The 20,444-nt window shown below is 33.2% G+C and overlaps 1 protein-coding gene across 3 annotated transcripts in view; it reads right to left on the reverse strand.

Moving 5' to 3' along the window:
- Nucleotides 1–20,444, reverse strand: part of ZNF654 (zinc finger protein 654) — a 73,336-nt gene that overhangs the window by 18,403 nt on the left and 34,489 nt on the right. Inside the window, exons 3-4 of one of the 3 annotated variants that reach the window (XM_039878252.1) lie at nucleotides 15,078–15,159; nucleotides 1,433–1,568 (exon numbers count right to left, since the gene is read on the reverse strand). In XM_039878252.1, the coding sequence (XP_039734186.1) occupies nucleotides 1,433–1,568; nucleotides 15,078–15,159 (218 nt within the window). Of the gene's footprint in view, nucleotides 1–1,397; nucleotides 1,569–15,077; nucleotides 15,160–20,444 lie in introns of those variants that run through there. The other 2 variants (XM_039878254.1, XM_039878253.1) reach the window with 2 other exon arrangements.

The raw sequence follows: 20,444 nt of genomic DNA on the forward strand, positions 1-20,444 counted from the left end.
CCCTATTCTCCTCATAGTTTCCTTCAGTCTATTACTCTTATCTTTCCTATATTAAACTCTTCATACTTTTCCTCAATAATCCAACTCTTCCTCTTCAGTTCTAAATGGCCTCCCTTTTCAGTTCTTTAATTCCTTCCTCAGACCCTCACATCAAGTGCAGTATATACCCTTTGTATTCCCTGGGTATATACCACTATACCACTGTCACATATACATTAGCCCTTTCCTCCTACTCTTGTCCTACCTCCCACCTCAACCCATCACTTTGCACTACTTCTCCTGGACGTATCTCTTCCTCTTCTCTTATGTCTTTGTCACAGTTGTCCACACTTGTATCTGGAGTCATCTTGCTTGCTCTTCAGCCCAAGAATCACAGCCCCTTCTCCACTCCTTTCTACTCACAACCCACCTCCACCGCTTAACCTGAGACAAATGGAAAGATCCTAACCTGCTCAGCACAATCTGTGGTGTAAAGTGTCTTTCTCACCAGACCAATGTCTGAATGGTTCCAGAGCTGGGAGGTCTTGTTTTTTCCCTTTGACCATCTTATAATTGCACTCCATAGCTCTCTCCATGCTTTAAAATGTTTTCCACAGTTTGGTGCTTACTTACTACTCCTGAGCTTACATTCTAAGTTTTGGTGATCCAAAATATTCTATGGCTCAGGAATAATATGGCAAATATTTTTTTTAAAGAATTAATTAGAAGCAATTGACAGAGCCTCCTGCCTCAAAAGAAAACTGTGGCTCACAGGAACCACTGTGGATCTAGGTTGGAGAGGAGGAGATGTCAAAGAAGAATGCAGGTGATAAGAGAATGAGAGAAAATTTAACTTCTATTAATGGATGAAGTTTGGGAAATACTGCTCTAGAGTATTTGGAATTGAAATTTACTTAGTCACCCATTCACTTATGCAGTCATCATGTGGTCATGCAATCAACTAATACTTATACTTGAGTACCTACTCTGTACCAGGCACTGGGCTAGGTGTAGGATAGATAGTAGTGGTGACAAAAATTAAATGAGTTCTAGCACTCACAGTTTCCTATATAAGGGAGATCCCAAGGGCTTAAGCAGGGTGTTTTGTTTTTATAAGAGTGTTCCTACTTAAATAGATTTTTAAAATATAAAGTGGCAAAAACAAATGAACTCTGTAAGTAAGTAACATCTGGACAGTAAATGCCTTAACACTCTGAATTCACATCAGAATAAGTGGGAAATAACTAGAAATAAATGTACCTAGTCTGGTGTCAAAATTCACTCTTAGGGCAGGTTAGTACAACAAATTAAACACACTTCCTGTGAAAATACATAACTCTTATTTAGTATTATAAAATAAAATAAAAAAATCACTATTACTGCTCTAGTTAGAAAATGAAATTGTGTTAACTTCTCACAAATGCTGGTTTTGATTTTGAATCTCCTGAAGTACCTATCTCCTGAGATGCTGGCTGGGCTTTAAGAACAGCTTGCAACACTGGATCTTCCCATGGGCCACCATCTCTAATGATTCGAGTCACCAGTTCCAGATTCACATTTCCATATCTGCGGAGGTGATTCTGGCATTCCTAGGAGAGAAAAATCATTTTGGCTTTGTGAATTTAAAGGGGTTAAAAACTAAACTTGATCATCATTGTCAATAAAATGACTGATGGCCAATGAGGCAGCTATTAAATTATAAAAGAAAAAAGGCTGCTAAGTAACCTACATAGGGTATCAAAACCCCATTAGTACACAAATAGACTTTAATGCCAAAGGTTACACAGTTTGTACATAATTGGACTTAGGAAATCCCATTATAATAGGGATGAAGTGTAACCTAAGGAAAAAACTTAAAGGATGCACCATTTCTAGGAAAAGAACCAGGTTGCAAAAATGTAAAGCTTAAATTAAATGCTCAGTTAAATTTACTTGAGGGCTCATGAAGTTTCTGTTAACAATGGCAGGCAAGAGCCTGACAATAAGCGGCAGTTAGAGGGGTCCAGTGCAGACTCTGGTTGTCAGGTAGACACATAGGTGCCCTGCCCCAATCCCAAATGTATAATCTTAGTTGTGGTAGAAGGCTGGAAGATAGAAATGCTATTCCGTTTTGTTGTGTAAGTAGATTTGTAGTCTTGAGATGAAGAAATGACAGGCTGAAGGAACAAACCCAACCTATAATATGAAGACTTTGCATTAGGTTTAAGGTAAAACTGTATTAATAAGTTGGGCATTAACTGATAATTTGTCTATGCATTTTGTTTTTTTTAATATATATGAAACGTTTTTAGAGAATCTGTTATCTTAGACTTGTGATTATATATGTAACAGAAGTTAAATATGTAAGCAATGTTTAATATTTAGGAAAACCTGGTTTGCTGAATTTATAAATTTGATTTATTAGATTTAGATTTACAAGATTTAAATGATTATGCTTTTTTAGTTGTTATATATTTTGTTCGGTGTTGTATTTTAAAATGTTTCAGGGTACTTAATTTGGTAATTTTAAATGATTAACTGAAAGCTTAGTGAAGGTATGAATAGATTTATATTTTTAAATGCATAAATTGAGCTTAAATCCTTGAGAAAAAAGGATATTAGAATTGGCAATGTTAAAAATTTGAATAAATTGCACATCAATTAAAACAAAAAAATGCCAGAATTTCTTTCTGTGCTCAAAGAAAAAAAATCCCTCAGACATTAAAAGCTTATTAACAGTTAAAAAGCAAAGCTTCAGAATAAAACGATATATGTATATTCACTTATTTTACTTATCGGATAAATAAATCACCAGGCTATATACTCAAAAGTCACAATAAACACGTTGCTTTTATTAAAGTGTCATGTTTTTTCGTCATATGAACATTCCAAAGTGATATCTATATGTCACTTCTCATTCCTTGTTAAAATATACAAGAGGTTTTCTTTGTTTTATAAGAGAACAAGGCAGTAGAAGAAATCAAATTTTAAGATTCAATCAAAGAAGTCAAAGGATCATTAAATCAAAACATGAAAATAAGTATATTCTAAAATTCATTTAGGACATTCCCAAATTTAAACAAGCAAGCAGGCAAACAAACCCTCTAAACAATGGGCAAGTTACTTAACCTCTCTGTGCCCCTTCATTTAACTCCTGCAGAAAGGATACTAAAAACACCACTTTCATAGGATTGTTGTGAGGATTAAATAATATACAATATTGAAAAGTCCCTGGTACAGTGCCTGGCACATAGTAAGCACTTAATAAATGCTAGCTGTTTTTTTATTATTATTATTTTTTAACATTTTGAATAAATATTTTAGGACACTCAATTGTCTCAGTATAAAATTAACTTCTACATTTCCATGTGTCAGCATGTTATAGCATTTATAAAAAAAAGACATAAAATTATTGATCAGCTGTGCCTTTTTTAACACATGGGACATAGTAATGATCTATGTCAACAGCTTAATGGTAAAAACAATCAACAATATCAAACCTCAAGGTAAATAAATTCCTAAATTACACTAGACACATATATTGGTGCCCCTAAAATTCAAGCTGGCTTTTAGTCCAGTCAGAGCACAAGAAATAAATAAGGTGAGCTGGGTGCTATCCCCTGAATCACCTGGTGAAATTTAGCTCTGCTGTTGAGCCCCTGGACAACCCATCTTTCTAGCTGTCTGAGGGTAAGTGAGGCATCAAACATGCAGACATTAGCACTGCAGGACATAAAACTGAACTTAGGCCTAAGTCAAGATATGGTGAAACAAGTCTATTGCAAATTTCCTAAACTTCGCTGAAAATAAGAAACATTTCAAGGTCTTATTAAATAACAGATTCCCAGGCCCCAGTTCAAACCTAGTGAATCAAAATTTCTAAGAGAAAGCCTTGATGATTTGTAAATCTAACAACCCCTACACCACAGCCAATTTTGGCATACTTTTTGACTGCAACTCCTACAGTTAGTATGTACTTTCATAAATGTTTATACTATAAATTATATACTTGCATTCCTATCTATCCTTCCATTAAAAATTAGTAGAGTAGCTTAAATTCATTTTTTCTAAGATAAAAATTATAAATATGAGTTTGTATTTTATGTGTCTACTTCTTGAGTCAAGTATACCATATTTTGGTGACAAATTCTATGGAAAATAGCTCTAGATAGGAAATAAAGATGAAGTAACATTTCATTTTAGCTTCTTTAAAAAGAAACAGGATGAAAGAGGAACAAATAAGTTTGTATTTTTTGGCTCCTCTTTCCTTAAGTAGTATGGTAGCTTTTTTTGATATTTAGTGTAAAAGCCTTCAAAGTGAAAAAGGAAGCACAGAAATCACTGCAGAATTCACAACTTATCTTTCCTAGATTATACACATATTGTGTTTTTTTAAAAATGTTTACTTAATCAAAGATTGGGACCTATATATTAACTTAATCCTTTATTAATAAGTCATCTGTCTGCTGTCACTGATACCCACTGCACAGTGCTAAATATAATTCCCTCAGAAATGTCCATTCAACCTGTGTCACTGCCAAAGGTAGAGAGAAAACACAACTCCTTCCTTTTTCTTTTAGAATCCATGTGGCATGTTCTGGAAGATTTTTCTTCCCTGAACTCATTGCCACTTTGCTGAATTCTCATTGGCCACTAGAAGATGTCTGTGAAGCTGTAGATCAGTGTTCTAGCTATTCTACATACTTGATCTGACCCTTTGGCACCTTATCACAGGATGAAAGTCATAGTGCTCCAACTTCATATTTAAAGACCTCTGGACTTACCTACATACTCATTTATCTATTAAACTTCATGAATTATTTTCTCCAGTCTGGTCTCTTCCATGTTTCTCACACTCATCTTGTACTTTCTTACATATGCTTTTTCTCATATCACGCTCTTTCCCCTACAACTTCCTATAAACCTATCTAAACCTTCCTGTAAACCTATTTAAGTCCTTTCCTATCTTTTCGCAGTCCCATTTTTCCCTGAGAAGGCTTCACTAGCTACCTCAATACATAATAAACTTAATTCCTTCTCTTGCAGTATTGAAAGTCTCTACCAGTCCACTCTTCTGGTATTCATATGAGAAAGGCCTTGCATTATTTAGTGTTAATATCTTCCTGCGCAGTTAAATTCTTCTTTAAACAGAGTCAGGAAAGGAAAGGTGTGCCAAAAAAGATATATTCTAAATAATAAATAACTTTTTAAATCAAAATACGGTTTTACTGAAATACGTGTAAGTAGAAAAACTATGCAGTATACTTATTTTTATAACGAAATGCAGATTTCAGAGTAAAATCCACAGCCATATTCATTTATAAGCAAGCTATTGTAGCCATTCAAAGCAGAAATATAAAAGGTCTTCCATGTGGTTAATTTTATTTTTTAAAAAGCATTTAAAATACAGTAAAATATTTATAATACTTTGAAATGAAAAAGATCATATCTTTTATTATATAATAAGTTTATTATTATATAATAAATAATTTTTTTATTGGTTATCTTATGGCACAGCTCTTGAAAAAGTTGTAAAATTTAAAGATGCTATGCAGTTTTCTTTTACAGAAAGACAATTATCACAAATTTGCTATTCTTTTCTGTGGTTTCTAAAGAGTATTTACCTGATGTTTTTGAAAAATTAAACACTGAGTTTGTCCACATAAAGAGGACAATATAACAATGAAAAAGTTACTGTTTTTTCAAAAGAAAAGTTCTTATGAAGAAAGTCATTTAAAATGAATGTTTGGAAATGTCTGCATTATTACATGATTGTTGTTGCCAAAAATCAATGTCACCTGCAATGCTTGTATCTGTGCCATTCAAAATCTTAAACTAGAATTTTCTGTTGAAAAATCTTTCAACTAGAGAATTTTAATGAGTTTTCAGTTCATTTGTTAAAAATGGTTAGTATTCAAGAAAACATTGATTGACCTCCGGAACAACAGAAATTCAGTACTCAGATTTCAACAAAACTCTGTATATTTGGTGAAAGGCATTTAAAACCAATAATCATAATTTAGAAGAAATTTTTTGTCTATGTGGATCTACCAAAGTTATCAAAGTTTCACCTATAATAACTTTTAAAACCTAGTACCAAAGTAAATTGAACTTAAAATAAGACTTTGAAATACTATATGACCAAGTGTTAAAATTTTTTAAAAAAGCATATTCACTCACACTGGTGTCATTAAAGCTTTTATAATTTTAAAACACTATTTATATTTATCCTTAAATGTATTTTTATGTTTCATAATGTATATAGTATTAGTACACATATATAAATAACAAATATACATATAATCGGGATATGCACTTAAACTTTTTTAAAAAATACCTGGATGGGAGTGATATCAAAAGTCTGAAACTCCTGGTTTAGATATTACTTGTTTTTACATTTGTGTCTGGAATCAAATATAAAACTTATTTTCTTCTGTTAATCCTAATGTCATATCAGTTTTCTTTAACATCTCCCCATCTGCTTCTTCCTAGCCACTTATATAGGCTTACACTCTAGTCTAGGACTTTCATCTGCTGTCACTCAGATAACCACATTAAAGTTTCTTCTTCCCTCTCCCCAATAAGGCAGTCTTTAGAAGGTTTTAAAATGTTAGACCATGAAGCATTTAAAACAGTACAAATAAAACATTCCTTTAAACCTATTCTTTCGATATATACATTATTGCAAACACATGGTTATTACATCATTTCTTATAATAGATTAGGGTATACTGGAAAGAATGCTGGTTGAGAGTAAGACTTAGGCCGTTATTCTGCTTCTAAAAACCTCAACTCCATTGGAGCTTAATTTTCTGATATGCAAAATAAGGTATTATTGGATTAAATAATTTGTAAGGTGGCTCCCAGTCTCAAAATTATAAAAATTCATGAATACCTATAAATTACACATATCTGATTTACTAGAATCATGTACTTTAAGACACTGCTTTTGGGACTTTTTAAAAAAATGAATATTTAAATTAAGCAACTGGTCTCTGTTTAATACTCATTAAGTAGTAAATGTAAATGTTACTTAAATTAGTAATCAGAGTTTTATCTGAAGGGTAAGCCAATCACAAATACAGTAAAACCATCAACTGAGAGCATAATCAAATTTCAAAATTAACTTGTGGTTGCTATGCTAATGAAAGCATGAAAGGTGAGGAAATACTCCTCCATTAACATTTTTAAATAAGTAATGGAATACTGGCCAACAGAGAAGTGCTCTTGTTACAGTTCTAACCTGTAAGACAGACCCTGAAGCAGAGTTAAGGTGTATGCAAGATTTATTTGAACACAGATTCCCACACAAAGGAATAAATATGAAATCTGATTCAGCAAAAAAAAAGCACTAGAGTCACTCAAGAGAACAGATCGCAGTCCTGGCTATGCCACAAATTGGGCAAGTTATTGAATCTCCAATAAATATTGCTGAATGGATAAATGGACAAAATCTCTCTGGCCTTTCGTTTCATCATTTATTAAACAGATTGGACTTAATGCACTCTACAGTTCTTTACAGCTAAATTTTCTATTATCTAATATTTTACCTTGGAAAATATAAACTACTTCAAGCACTAACATGCAGATACTTCTAGTTATTATGTATTAGGGCACTAAAGAATCAGCTTTCAGTGAACAATGAATGCCTCACTGATCCTGATGTGCTTTCAGAGCAGTTTCAAAGTGTTAATCCTATCACTAATTTTGAAAGCACTTATATGCCTGCTCCTGACAACCCAAGAATGCAAGATGCTCAGAATATAAGATCTTTGTTTATGGTTGGATACTATGGTGTGAATAACTATTAATGTAGAATGTTTAGTACCCTCTTTTAGATGACTGCTGTTCCATGTATTAGGGCATACTGACGTTTCCGAAATATGGAACTTATTGATGCTGACAGCCCTATTTTTTGGAGACTTGCTCTTGGTCCCTTGAGCTTAAATGTCTCAAATTTATTTATTATATATTTTAAGCTAGAAATAACTCTGACTCTCGTGTCTCTTCAAAGTGATAATAGAATCTCAACAGTTGAACCGAAGTAAGGTGTTTCCTTCTCAAACAGATTATTAAAAAAAAAATACACAGAGAAAGTGAAAATATTTCTGAGGTCATGATATACAAGAATTATTAATCAGGAGCAATAATTTCAAAAAGATAAATGCCAGTGGGAAATTATCAAAGCTTTACCCATTTCAGCACAAGATTTATCTGAGGAATACAATCTTTACAAAATGATTTCAGAATCTGAAACTTTAATTTTAACATTAATCTTTTCCACTCCCAGTGCTAAATATGTGGCACAGTTGTGTTTCTTTCATAGAGTGAAATATTTTCCCTTATACTTTTCTTACGATTTAGCATACTCAATTTCTTTTTCCTACACTGTAAAAGTAGAATACGCAAGTAGACATTTGATGGTTTCACCCTATGAATACATTTATTGATTTCTCCCCCATCTCACTGTACACAGTGGTAACCAATGGACATAAGGTAAATGTTTCGGACAATATATCTCATTGTTTCTTGTGTTTTAGAGTTCAGCTGGATGATACATCTCTAAAAGAGTTTTTTAAAAAAGAAATGGCTAGACATCAGATAGAAATGTCTGTGGAGTGATTTATCCTTCATTTGTGTAGGCAAATATATCAGTACGAAGGGATTAAGACTACAAAGTATTGTAAACCCAGGAATGAAAGTCAGTCTCTGCATTGTTAGAGAAACTATCAAACCACAGATAGAATATAGAGGGATTAATGTATTGATAATAGTGGAAAAATTTAAGGAAGAAATGTCAAAATGGTGTTGAGCAGAGAGAGAAAAGAACTTCTATTAGAGCAGAAAACAAGGGAACACAATTTTGAAAATGCTACTCACAAAATATCTTGCTATTAAGCTTTAAAAAGCCTGTAAACCAGGACTACAAAGGTGGTTTTCAATACCAAGATTAGGACTTTGCCAAATTAAGTTTTTTGGACAACTTATTCCAAGAAGTCTAAGATTTTAGTGGAAAGTCAATAGTTATGAATTTTTTTCATATGAGCAAAAATAATAAAATCTATGAAGTATGCTGGTTTATGATGCCAATAAATATACGCTAACTTCTTAGGGGAGATCAACATTTACTCCAGTGAAATAGGGTGGACACAACAATTTATTTAACCTCCTCTCTTATGGCTGGTTCTTTTACTTTTGATTATTTTCTGCCCTCTTCTTATGATGCTATTGCAGTAAGACAGCCTGAGCTTCCTCCTGCTTGGGAGGTTATGTCCTCTACCTCCTTCCCTCACTAACTCAAAGAAGGACAAGCAGAATAAAAAATTAGGTAGAGTCCCAGGAAAGAATGTTTAAGGACTACTTCTAGTCTGAACAGAACAGATCTCTGTGACTTATACACTGACCCCAAGGGATGGGGATAGAATTGTCTCTGAGGTCAGGGCAGGCTCATTAAAACATCTGCAGAACTCTAGCAGTAAGGCTTTTAGATTACTGGTTGGCATTTTGTGGACTACCCCAAGGTCTCTTATTTTTCTAAAAACAAACAAACAAACAAACAAACAAAAACAAAAAACACCCTTTATAATATTTATTTTTCTCTTGATTTATGAAAGTAATACATGTTCTTGGTTAAACAAACAAACAAACAAACTAGGAAGGTACAAATATAGACCCACGAATCTAACTATCATTAGACACTAGTACTTGGATGTTCCAAAGATATTTAAAACTGTGTCTAGAATGGAACTTACTTGCCTTCTTTCTATACCCTGCTCTTTCCCCTATACCATTGCCACATAGTGAATGGCCCTATACTGTGTGGTTACTTCAGCTTAGATACCCAAGAATATACTCCTCTATCTCCTCTATATTCTCCTCTATCTTCCTTACCCCCAATCCGATCAGTGCATTAATATAAGATTTTAGTTCCAGATTATTGTGTGTGCTCTTATTTAAAACCTGTATTTTCTTTTTCCAAAATCACTTCTGACATTAATAGATTTTTCACAATAGGCAAATTGACAATAGTCTACTAATTTTAACTTGTTTCCTCAAGTCTGCCCTATTTCTTTTATTCTGTAACAACTCTATTTGTAAGTTCTTTGTTTTGATCATCTATTTATTTATTTATTTATTTATTTATTTATTTATTTATTTATTTATTTATTTATTTATTCATCCATCTATCTATCCATCCATTTATTCATTCATTCATTTATTTATTTATTTTCCTGATAAGAGGGATGTAGTTGGTTTGTTTTCCAAGTATTTGGACGATTTATTTCTGTTGCTCTCTCTTACAAACTATAGGGCTTGGCAGCTATATTATTAAACAATATTTTTCTCTAGAAAAACTCCTTAGACATTATCTATTGATTCTGGCATTTGTTATAATGGAAAAGTTCATTGCAAGCCTGATTATATTTTTTTCCTTTGTGGAAATCTTGTTTGTTCGACATGCATCCTGCATTTGTAGGAACTTTCCTTTATCCTGAAAATTGGAGACTATAATAAGATAGGCTACATGTAACTATGAATTGAAAATTAATTTTTACAGATCATTTCCTTCATTGATTTGCTTTTTTCTAGAGCTACTGATTGCCTTTACTACACTTTGAATTTAGTAGTTTCATCTCTATACAATATTTTACCCAGACATTCTTTGGGGTTGTCCCTTCTTTCCAATGTCACTTCCAGTTGCATGGAAGATACCCTGAACTCAACCACAGCAAAAACATAACTGATACTTTTTAACTGTCTTATCTTACCACGTAATTGATAGTAACTGCTGTCATTCTCTTTATTCATCCTCATCTAGACTATCTAGAACAGAGATATTTACTAATAGGTAAATAAGTCTTTGTCAAACCCTTCAAGCCCAAACTATGAAAGAAGGGAGAAGTTTATAAGTTAATTTGTTAAATCAATGGTCCAAGAGGCAGTAAAGAGGAAACTACAATGGGAGACAATCACACCTTTATAAGACTTTCATACCTTTGGGTATTGGGACAGGCTACTTTTGGTTTAGGTCATACCTACCTTCTCTCAATGGAAGGAATGCTCTCAGGCAGAGCCATATATCCCATGTTTTAAAATGCAGGTATAACGGTCAGGATTCCAGTTCTGTGGGCTCTGGTACACATCTGGTGCACTTTCAAGAAGCACCAAGAAGAATGAGATTGGTCACAACCAAATGCCCCACCATCTGCTGTTTCCTCCACAGCCTCTGTTATAAAGCTGGTATGGGTAGGGGCATTACTGGATAGTACTGGAAGGTCTCACTTCTCTCTCTCTCTCTCTCTCTCACTCATTCCTCTATTTAATAACACATCTGGTTAATCAAGTACTATTTGGCCCATCCCACACTCTGGTTTTGTTCCCCAAGTTCTTAATATAGGTCCTTGTCCTAGTTTCTAGAATTCATAAGGAGTATTTTCTTTATTTTATATTATTTTTGTCATTTCACTGGGAATCTACAAGATTTAATTAAATTAACGGGGTTTGGAAACCCAGTGTATAAATTCAATCATAAGCCTATGGGAACTCAACAATGAACAGTTAATAATGAAGTAGATACATCATATAAGAAATGTGTCACTGTCTTGTGTTGAGGTAAAGGAAAATTATTGGAAGCCAAGGGCTAAGCAAGCTTTTAGAAGCCAGTAAATGGAACATCTGGCTCTAAGAATGAAGTTTCTTCTTGGATTAAGGCAGAAGAAAAATTATAGTCAGTGGATAAGAAGACTTAAAAATTTCGACTTAAATAGCTCACGTTTTAGAATATCAGAAATTCATGGAAGAACATAATAAGCTTAATCGAAGGCTGGGTTTTGGTCTTATTGTGAAATTAGAAATCCAGGTAGTATGACTACAGAGCCCACATCCTTCGCCAGACAGGTTAATCAGGCTTGCCCTAAACCTTAAGACAGATCATTTTGCTAAGAATGTTGCCAAGCTGATGACTCTATGCAGCAAGTACAATATTGTTTCCATTTACAAATGAAGAAACTGACACAGAAATTAGCTAAGATGATAGAGAGTGAGTGGCAAACTAGGATACTCAATTGTTAGAATATGTGGTTGGGGGTGGGGAGTGGACACAGAAGGAATAATTAACTTAAATCCAGCAAAGAATGTTAGTCCCTTGATGACTCAGTGTGGTCCAGAAACCAGCTCCATAAACATCATCTCAGAGCTGGTTAGAAATGCAGACTCTCAGTCCATAAGCTGCATTTTAACAAGATCCCCCAGATATATGGTAGAGGAGAAAGAACATGATCTTAAGCTGGTATGAAACTATATGAAAAGAGGACAGAAAGGAACCACTTGGGGAGTTAGTTTGCACTAGTATATAAATTTTATTTTAATTCTAAATGGTGACATTGAGATTGCTATTGGTTTATCAAAAGTCAGTTGAAAGCCTGGAAAATCCACAAAGCTTTTAGTAATGCAAAGTTTTAGAGGGATGTACATGATGGACTTCATGTTGGCCACTCCTGGGTCTCTAAGGGCATAGACCTGGGAAGTACCTGCAGCAACAGCTCAGTTCAGAAAATGGAGGACGATTCTCCAAGTAAAGTGAAAATGGTAACAAAAGGTGAACTCTCTCCTAGGAGGCAGGAGTTAGAGGCTCAACAAAAATTGAGAGTAGGAAGAAGCCACAGCAACAAAAATGGCAGATATAATTTTTAAAAACACAATAAAAAAGGGAAGGAGTGGGCTTTAGAATTTGAGGAGGAGATAGAAAAAGGTGTAAAACTATGAACTCTTCCTTGAGAAAATGATTATTTTGATAACTAAATTGAAATCTTGCTCACAAGGAAAATAATAAAAGATATCCCTTCAAAATGTTATTTCACAAACTTAAAACAGAAATCAAATATCATCTCTCACCTACAGACATTTCAGAGGGTTCCCATTGTCAGTGCTCAGCTGACATTTCCATGAGGCATTCCCTGACCACTCATTTAAAACTGAAATTTCTTCCCCCAATACCACTACGCCAGCATTCCCTTTCTCCCTGGCCTGCTTCATTTTTCTCTAAATTATTTGTCACTTTCTAAAACATTTTTACTTTACAAAAGTTTGGTTTATGTCTTTCTGTTTCTACACTAGAATTAAATTCCACAATAAGTGGGTTTTACTGTTTTTGCTTACTAGTATTTGTCTCAGAGCTTGGCATCTAGCACATAGTAGGGACTCAATAAATATTTGCTGAGTAAAAGTTAAAGAATATCCGATTGCCAAGAACACAAGTGTCAAAGCAAAAACCGAAAAATCAGTAAGATTTAAATACTTCAGTATAGGCTATAATTAAAATGTAAGCTCCATGAGAATAAGTATTTTTACCTTTTTTGCTGAATGTAAGAATGGATAAAGTAAAATGTTCAATATAATGTACCTAATTTCACTGATTTAACGTGCACCTTTTTTTTTCATATTTATACAGCTCTGAAATCATAATAAGCTGTATAATCAGTGCTGTATAAATCCAATGATATCTAATATCCAGTTGTATATCCAATGATATCTTAGAGTCCACGTCAGCCTGGTAATGAGGTTATGACGTAGTTGTCATTCTGCTTGCATAGATATTCAAAGAGACAGCATGAAAACTTGCAAAAGGGTATACTGGTGACAGAATAAAATCCAAGACTAGCAGAGCACTTTAACTCTTGGGAACCAAATGGTATGAGTTGGGTATAGGGAAATTAAACTAATTTAACAATACCCCTGAAGTGGGAGTCAAAGTTGGCTAGTTAAACAGAACCATAAAGCCAGCTTCAGCTTTTAAAAGCCAAGTACCAACAGCTTTTAGTTTTTCACCAACACTTTTGATGTTATTGAAAACCAAATGATATAGAAAAAAAGACATTGCTGACTAAGTGGAAAGGCAAATCTAGAGTCAGATTCTGAATGTGAAGAAGTTTTAGATATACCTTACCAGTGGTTCCCAACCTTTTTGGCACCAGGGACTAGTGCTCCTCTGAGAATCTAATGCCTGATGATCTGAGGTGGAGCTGAGGCAGTGATGCTGGAGCTGGGGAGTGGCTGCAAATACAGATGAAGCTTCGCTCACTTGCCTGTCACTCACTTCCTGCTGTGCGGCCTGGTTCCTAACAGGCCACGGACTGGTACTGGTCCATAGCCGAGAGGTTGGGGACCCCTGCCTTTGTCAATTTAGTTCATTTATAATCTTCTTATTTTGTGTATGCACCAGAGGATCAACCATAAAAATCTATTCAGTCTAAAAGCTTGCTTTCAATAAATATGAAATAAAAATTCTGAGTGAAAGAAAGCACTGCATAACTTTTCTGTTACTCTTTTGATCTCCTTCCTCAAGGCAGGCAGTAATACTTCTGGTTGACCATCAACCTTTCTTGATATTGCCACAGGAATAAATGTAAGATATGTTATCTGAACACTTTACCCCTAAGGGTAGTTCTAAGCACATCTTCCTTTATTCCGCCCCAGAGAAGTGGTGATGAGACAATGCCAAAAACACATTAATGAGTCATAGTACTAAGTACTGCTTCCTAAGTAAATGGTAAAAAGATCAAATGTTCTTGCCATCTACAGGAGAGGTCTTGGATCTTTTTTATTCTCTTCTTTCATACAGATTGTGCAAAAAAACAAAAAAAAAAACAAAAAACAAAAACAAAAAAACTACCTCCTATGTTGGGAAGGCTATTGAGAAAATAGATGAGAAAATCAGGGTACAGCCAAGGGAAAAAGTGGCATGGGACTGACAGCCTGATTCTAATCTAGGTTAAAAAAAAAAAAAGCCTTTTTCACTAGGGCTGAGCTCTACATGGGGCTTTAAAACCTATGCCTGTAGCAATAAAGTGAGTATATGTCCAGGATGTGCTTAGGAATTTATAAGGGTGGTGGCCGCAGGCTCTGGTATACCAAATATAGAATTGGAACTGCTTAGAAATACAGCTAAAAGTTCATTTTAAGAAACATTTTTTTTCCTCCTGCATAACAGGATCCTAAGCATCACCACTTTAGTAAATATAGAAACTTATAAGCAATAAATAACCAATATGCCATTTTTAGGGATGAATAAAGTTCCGTTTTAAATGTAGAAAAAAATGAGAAGTAGTAAATTGTTTTACCTTAAATGATCCAAGAATATCCTTTAAGGGCTCTTCATAAAACTCATCTCTTCCAAAGAACAGCAGTAACTCAAAGAAACTCCTAAAAAGAATAAGTGAATGATAACTTTTATCACTTCTTTGATTTTTTGCCCCAATTTAAAAGTCTCAAAAAATAATAGCTATGTAATAACAGATATCTAGTTTTTAAATAGTGGTTTTGAAACAGTAATCAATTAGGATTCGTGTTGTTTTTATAAAATAGAAGTGTCTTCAAGGAAAATGCAAAGAAATACACTGATGTTCTAGAACTACAGAATGAACAATTACATTATTCATGTCTACCAGTGTTTACTGCAAAAAAAAAAGAAAATGCAGCAGTATATCAGGTGGCAAAAATATGGGTACACATGTGAAGATGAGCTAAATGGGCATACATTTCTAGTAAAATGGGCTCCAGAGAAAATTCAAAATCTAATTTTTTTCAGAGGGATATAAAGGATGAATCAACTGACATAAAAATATAAGTTAGAGAGTTACCCTGAAACTCTCAGCCAACATTTACATATTAGCAATATCATTGCTTATATAGCCATGGATCCTCAAACTCTAGGCTTACCTTGATTATCCCACTCATGGCAACTCCCCAAATTCTGTGGTTCCTTATTTTTAAATAAATTATTTTGGAAAATACCATTATTAAATATTTTATGTGCCTTTAATAATTCATGAGTTCATACAGGAAAAAATATGACTTCCTAATCATGAGCAAGGAAACCTATAAAATTATCATATATTACTTAGTAATCCTAAAGTAGAGCAAATAATAAACCCCTTGAAATCTTTAAATTTTAATTCATGCAGAAGATACTCAACTAGGAATAGCTAAAGTTGTATTTTTTATAAATACTTGCCTTTAATCAAAATTAATCACTAATGAAGACTGAAAATTTTAAAATGCAAACATTAACTGAGACTATATCATTTTAAAAATTATATAAAAGACCTAAGTATTACACAATAGTTACAAAAACTCTTCTAAATGTAGCATAGCAACCATACCCAATAAACCAATATTTTTATAAATTTGACTAGTTAAAATTTAAAATGTCAATAGACTAAAAACCATAAAAGCAATCAAAAGCAAAATGATACAGAGAAATAATCTTTGCTGATTTTCTTACTTAAAAAGCTTATATAAGTAATTTTAAAAAGTCAATACCCCAGTAGAAAAATGGGAGACATTACTCACAGAAAAGAAATGCAAGCAGATTTTTTTCAAATATGAAACGATGCTTTACTTTACTCATAATTAAATAGTATTTATGAAGATGAAATACCATTTCTCCTTCATATTTTTTAAAATAAAAATGCCGAATTAATTATATTCATATTTTTAAAAATGAAAATGCTGATATGTTCTATGACAGTTCTGATGTGGAAGAATAGGCTCTGATACCTGCTGGAGGGATGACAAATAGTACCTCTTTTAAGGGCAACACAGTAATAGTCATCAAAATTTAAAATGCACATATGCCATCTGACTGAACAACTCCACTGCTAAGAATTTAATCCTCCAAATATACACATATAAACTCAAAGATGTATATATAAGGATATGCAACCACAGATGGTTTGTAGTAGCAAAAGAACGGACACATACTAAATGTCTAACTCTTCCAGGGAACTAGGTAATTACAATACATCCATACAATGAAATATAATGCAAATATTAATGAAAGTATTAGTGAGAATATATATTTATATCTCTATGAGTAGATAAGAAAAAAGTCCAAGATATATTGCTAAGCAAAGATGCAGAAATATATTTATTGAATTATCATTTGTGTACATGTAGAAGTAGAAACTCATGTTTCATACCTGTTGTATTTCCTATTGACTAGTAGTCCAAGGGATCAACTAAATGTTTAGAAATCAAGTTGTCTAACCCTCATGGAAGAAAACAATTCAAGGGCACAGAGTAAATATGTCCAAAATAGAACAAAGTAGGACCTCAAATTATACATAGCACTCTAGAGCTGAGCTGGCAAACTACTGCTCACAGGCCAAATCTGGCCCAAGGAAGGCCTGTTGCTATCTAATGCAAGAGTAAGAATAGTTAGCCATATTTAAATTGTTAAAAGAAAAATCAAAAGAGTATTTCATGACAAGAAAAAACTACATCAAATTCAAATATCACCATAAATAAATAAGTTATTATTGGAACACAATCACATCCATCTATTTACATATTGACAATGGCTGCTTTCACACTACAGTGAGTAGTGGCAACAGAGACCTTAAGTGTTAAGCCTAAAATATCTGGCTCTTTTACTTACCTGTGGTCTAGAACCACACTGGGTTTGAATCTCAACTCCACCACTCACTTGACATGTAACCCTGGGCAAGTCACTTAATATCTATATGCCTCAGTTTCTTTATTTATAAAATAGAAACAGTAATAGTAGCTACCTCTTATAAAGCACTTAGAAAAATCCCTGGTAGAGCTATAGGTGTTTGCTAATAATATAGTACACTACTTTTACTGTTAACATTGCCATTCAAGTTTCCTTCAACAATCTAAGAGGAAACACAAGATCTTCACAGATTTGTTCTTCTCAGCTGTGTATGTTTCAATTTTGTTGAAATAAGACATTTTTCTTCACGTAAATTATGAAGATTGTTAGAAAAGGTTTCTTTCCAACAATGTAATATTGTATAATGTTTACATCAGTTTTTAATGCTGAATGTTTAAGATGTTTGTAAGTATATATTTAATATGTTTAATATGTAATAGTCTATATATTAATCAATTTATAATTAATCCTAGTCCAAATTATAGGTTACCTACAGTTCATTTACCTAAATTATTCAAAACAGAATTATCTAAACAAAATGACATATAAAAATATAGACTACATTATAGATAGTATGCCTTCCGAATTTAAAAAAGATACCATACATAATCATACTTATTTGACTTTCATCAATCAGTATACTCCTATTAGCTATGCAAGCTTAAATAACCAGAGTACCACTACAGTCCCTATTTATGAAATAAATTATATTCTGTCAGCAGGATGCTTAGAAGTCAGACCATATTTTCCCATATATTACAAATGGTAAAAACTTACCAGACTTTTTTGGGTTGAGTAATTTTATGATTCCACTTCATTTCCACTTTGGCTTAATATATACACCTCTGTATTCTAAGTTTTTAGTGATTACCCCAAGGTTGACAATATATATCTTTAATAAGTCCCAGCCTGCCTTCAAATAATATTATGTTGCTTTGGGTACAACATAATAAATCTTTGTGCTATTTTTGTCATTCACTTTAATTTAAAATATTCTATAAACCAACAGTACCTCTACTGCAATTTTTGCTTTAGTTTTGGCATTTAGAGAATATGACACATAGGCTGGATGCCGGTTTTTGTAAAAGTTTTACTGGAACAAAGAAATATACATTCATTTATGTATTGTCAAAGGCTACAAGAACAGAGTTGAATAGTTACAACACTCTATGGTCTGCAAGTCTAAACTATCTGGCCTTTTAAAAAATTGTTTGCCCCCTCCCTGCTCTACAACAGTTACGTTTCATGGTGATTAAAAATAATCAAAATTCCATTTTATATATATTTTCAGTTTTTATCATTTCAAGTTCTCTTAATTTCTTTAGGTAGATTTTCTATCTGGCATCATATTTGTGGTACACTTTTTTGTAGTTCAGGTCTTCTGGGAATGAAGTCTTTCAGTTTTTGCTTCCCTGAAAACATTCTTATTTCTCTTTCTCAAATTGAGAGTTAAAAGTTTTTTTTTCTTTCAGCACAATAAAGATGTCACTTCATTGTGTTCCAGCTTGCATAGTTCCTGAGATGTTGGCTGTATTTCTTAACTTTAGTCTTCTAAATTATGTAACATCTTTTACTCTAGTGGCCTTCAAGATGTTCTGTGATTTACCAGAGTTTGAATTTATGCATCTCTGTGATCTAGGTGATAGGTGTTGTGTGTGTGTTTCAAATTATCCTCCTTGTTCTCCGCGTTTTTTGAATCTGTGGTTTCAGGGTCCTCTACAGCAATAATTACATCTCTTATGAGGTCCCTTCTCATATAAATCAGTGCCTCTTCCTTTCATCAACCAACTCTAGTCTCTGGGCTCTACCAATAGCTCATCCTTTCTTTGTTCTTCTATTCCTTGAGCTAACAGCAACTTACTAGAGTGCTAAGTCTGGGTTTACCATCCATTCCTTGTCTTCTCTCTTGGATCTTCTAATAACTTTGAAAAAGATTCTATGAATTAAAATAAATTCTCTATCAAATTATCTAGCATGACTTATATTTCCCTAACTAGATCTTGATTGAAATAACCTATATATCTTAATCAAAAAGAAAATGAAAAAGGAAACAAAAATAAACTTACTGATGACCATTCCCTAACAAGACCAACAGGAAATTATTTTCTGTCCCTCCAGTTCCAAAATTAGAATGGAGAACTTTCAGAATATTATAGCTTAAGAACTATAACCAATAAGCTATAGACAAAATGAGTCACTTATTTATATTAAATATTAAAAAATATATGTTTGTCTTGGTGCCTTGATCGTATGAGATGTTCTTTTTTTTCCCCGATTGAGTTGTAATTGACATTTAACACTATATTAGATTCATGTGTACAACATGATTCAATATTTGCAAATATTACAAAATGAGCGCCAAAAGTCTAGTTAACATTCATTACCACACAGTTACAATTTTTGTCTTACAATAAGAACTTTCAAGATCTACTCTCAGCAACTTTCAAATATACAATAGAGTATTATTCACCATAGTCACCATGCTGTATATTACATCCCAATGACCTATTTATTTTATAACTGGAAGTTTGTATCTTCTGACCACCTCCACTCATTTGGCCTACCTTTCGACCCCCACCTATGGCAACCACCAACCTGTTCTCTGCATCTGAGTTTTGTTTTGTTTTAAATTCCACATATAAGTGAGATCATATTTTATCTTTCTCTATCTTATTTCACTTAGCATAATGCCTTCAAGGTCCATCCGTGTTGTCACAAATAGCAATATTTCCTTCTTTTTCTATGACTGATAGTATTCCATTACATATATATGTGTGGTATATCACATTTTCTTTATCCATTCATCCAATGATGTACACATAGGTTACTTCCATGTCTTGGCTACTATAAATAATGTTTCAGTGAACACAGAGATACAGATATCTTTTTGAATTAGTGTTTTTGTTTCTTTCAGATATGTAAGAGTAGAATTGCTGGATCATATGGTAGTTCTATTTTTAATTATCTGATGAACCTCCATAATTGTTTCCCAATTTACACATCCAGCAACAGTGCATAGGGTTGTCTCTTC

Source organism: Pteropus medius, unplaced genomic scaffold, assembly GCF_902729225.1.
Source record: "Pteropus medius unplaced genomic scaffold, Ma_sr-lr_union100, whole genome shotgun sequence".
Classification (NCBI taxonomy): domain Eukaryota; kingdom Metazoa; phylum Chordata; class Mammalia; order Chiroptera; family Pteropodidae; genus Pteropus; species Pteropus medius.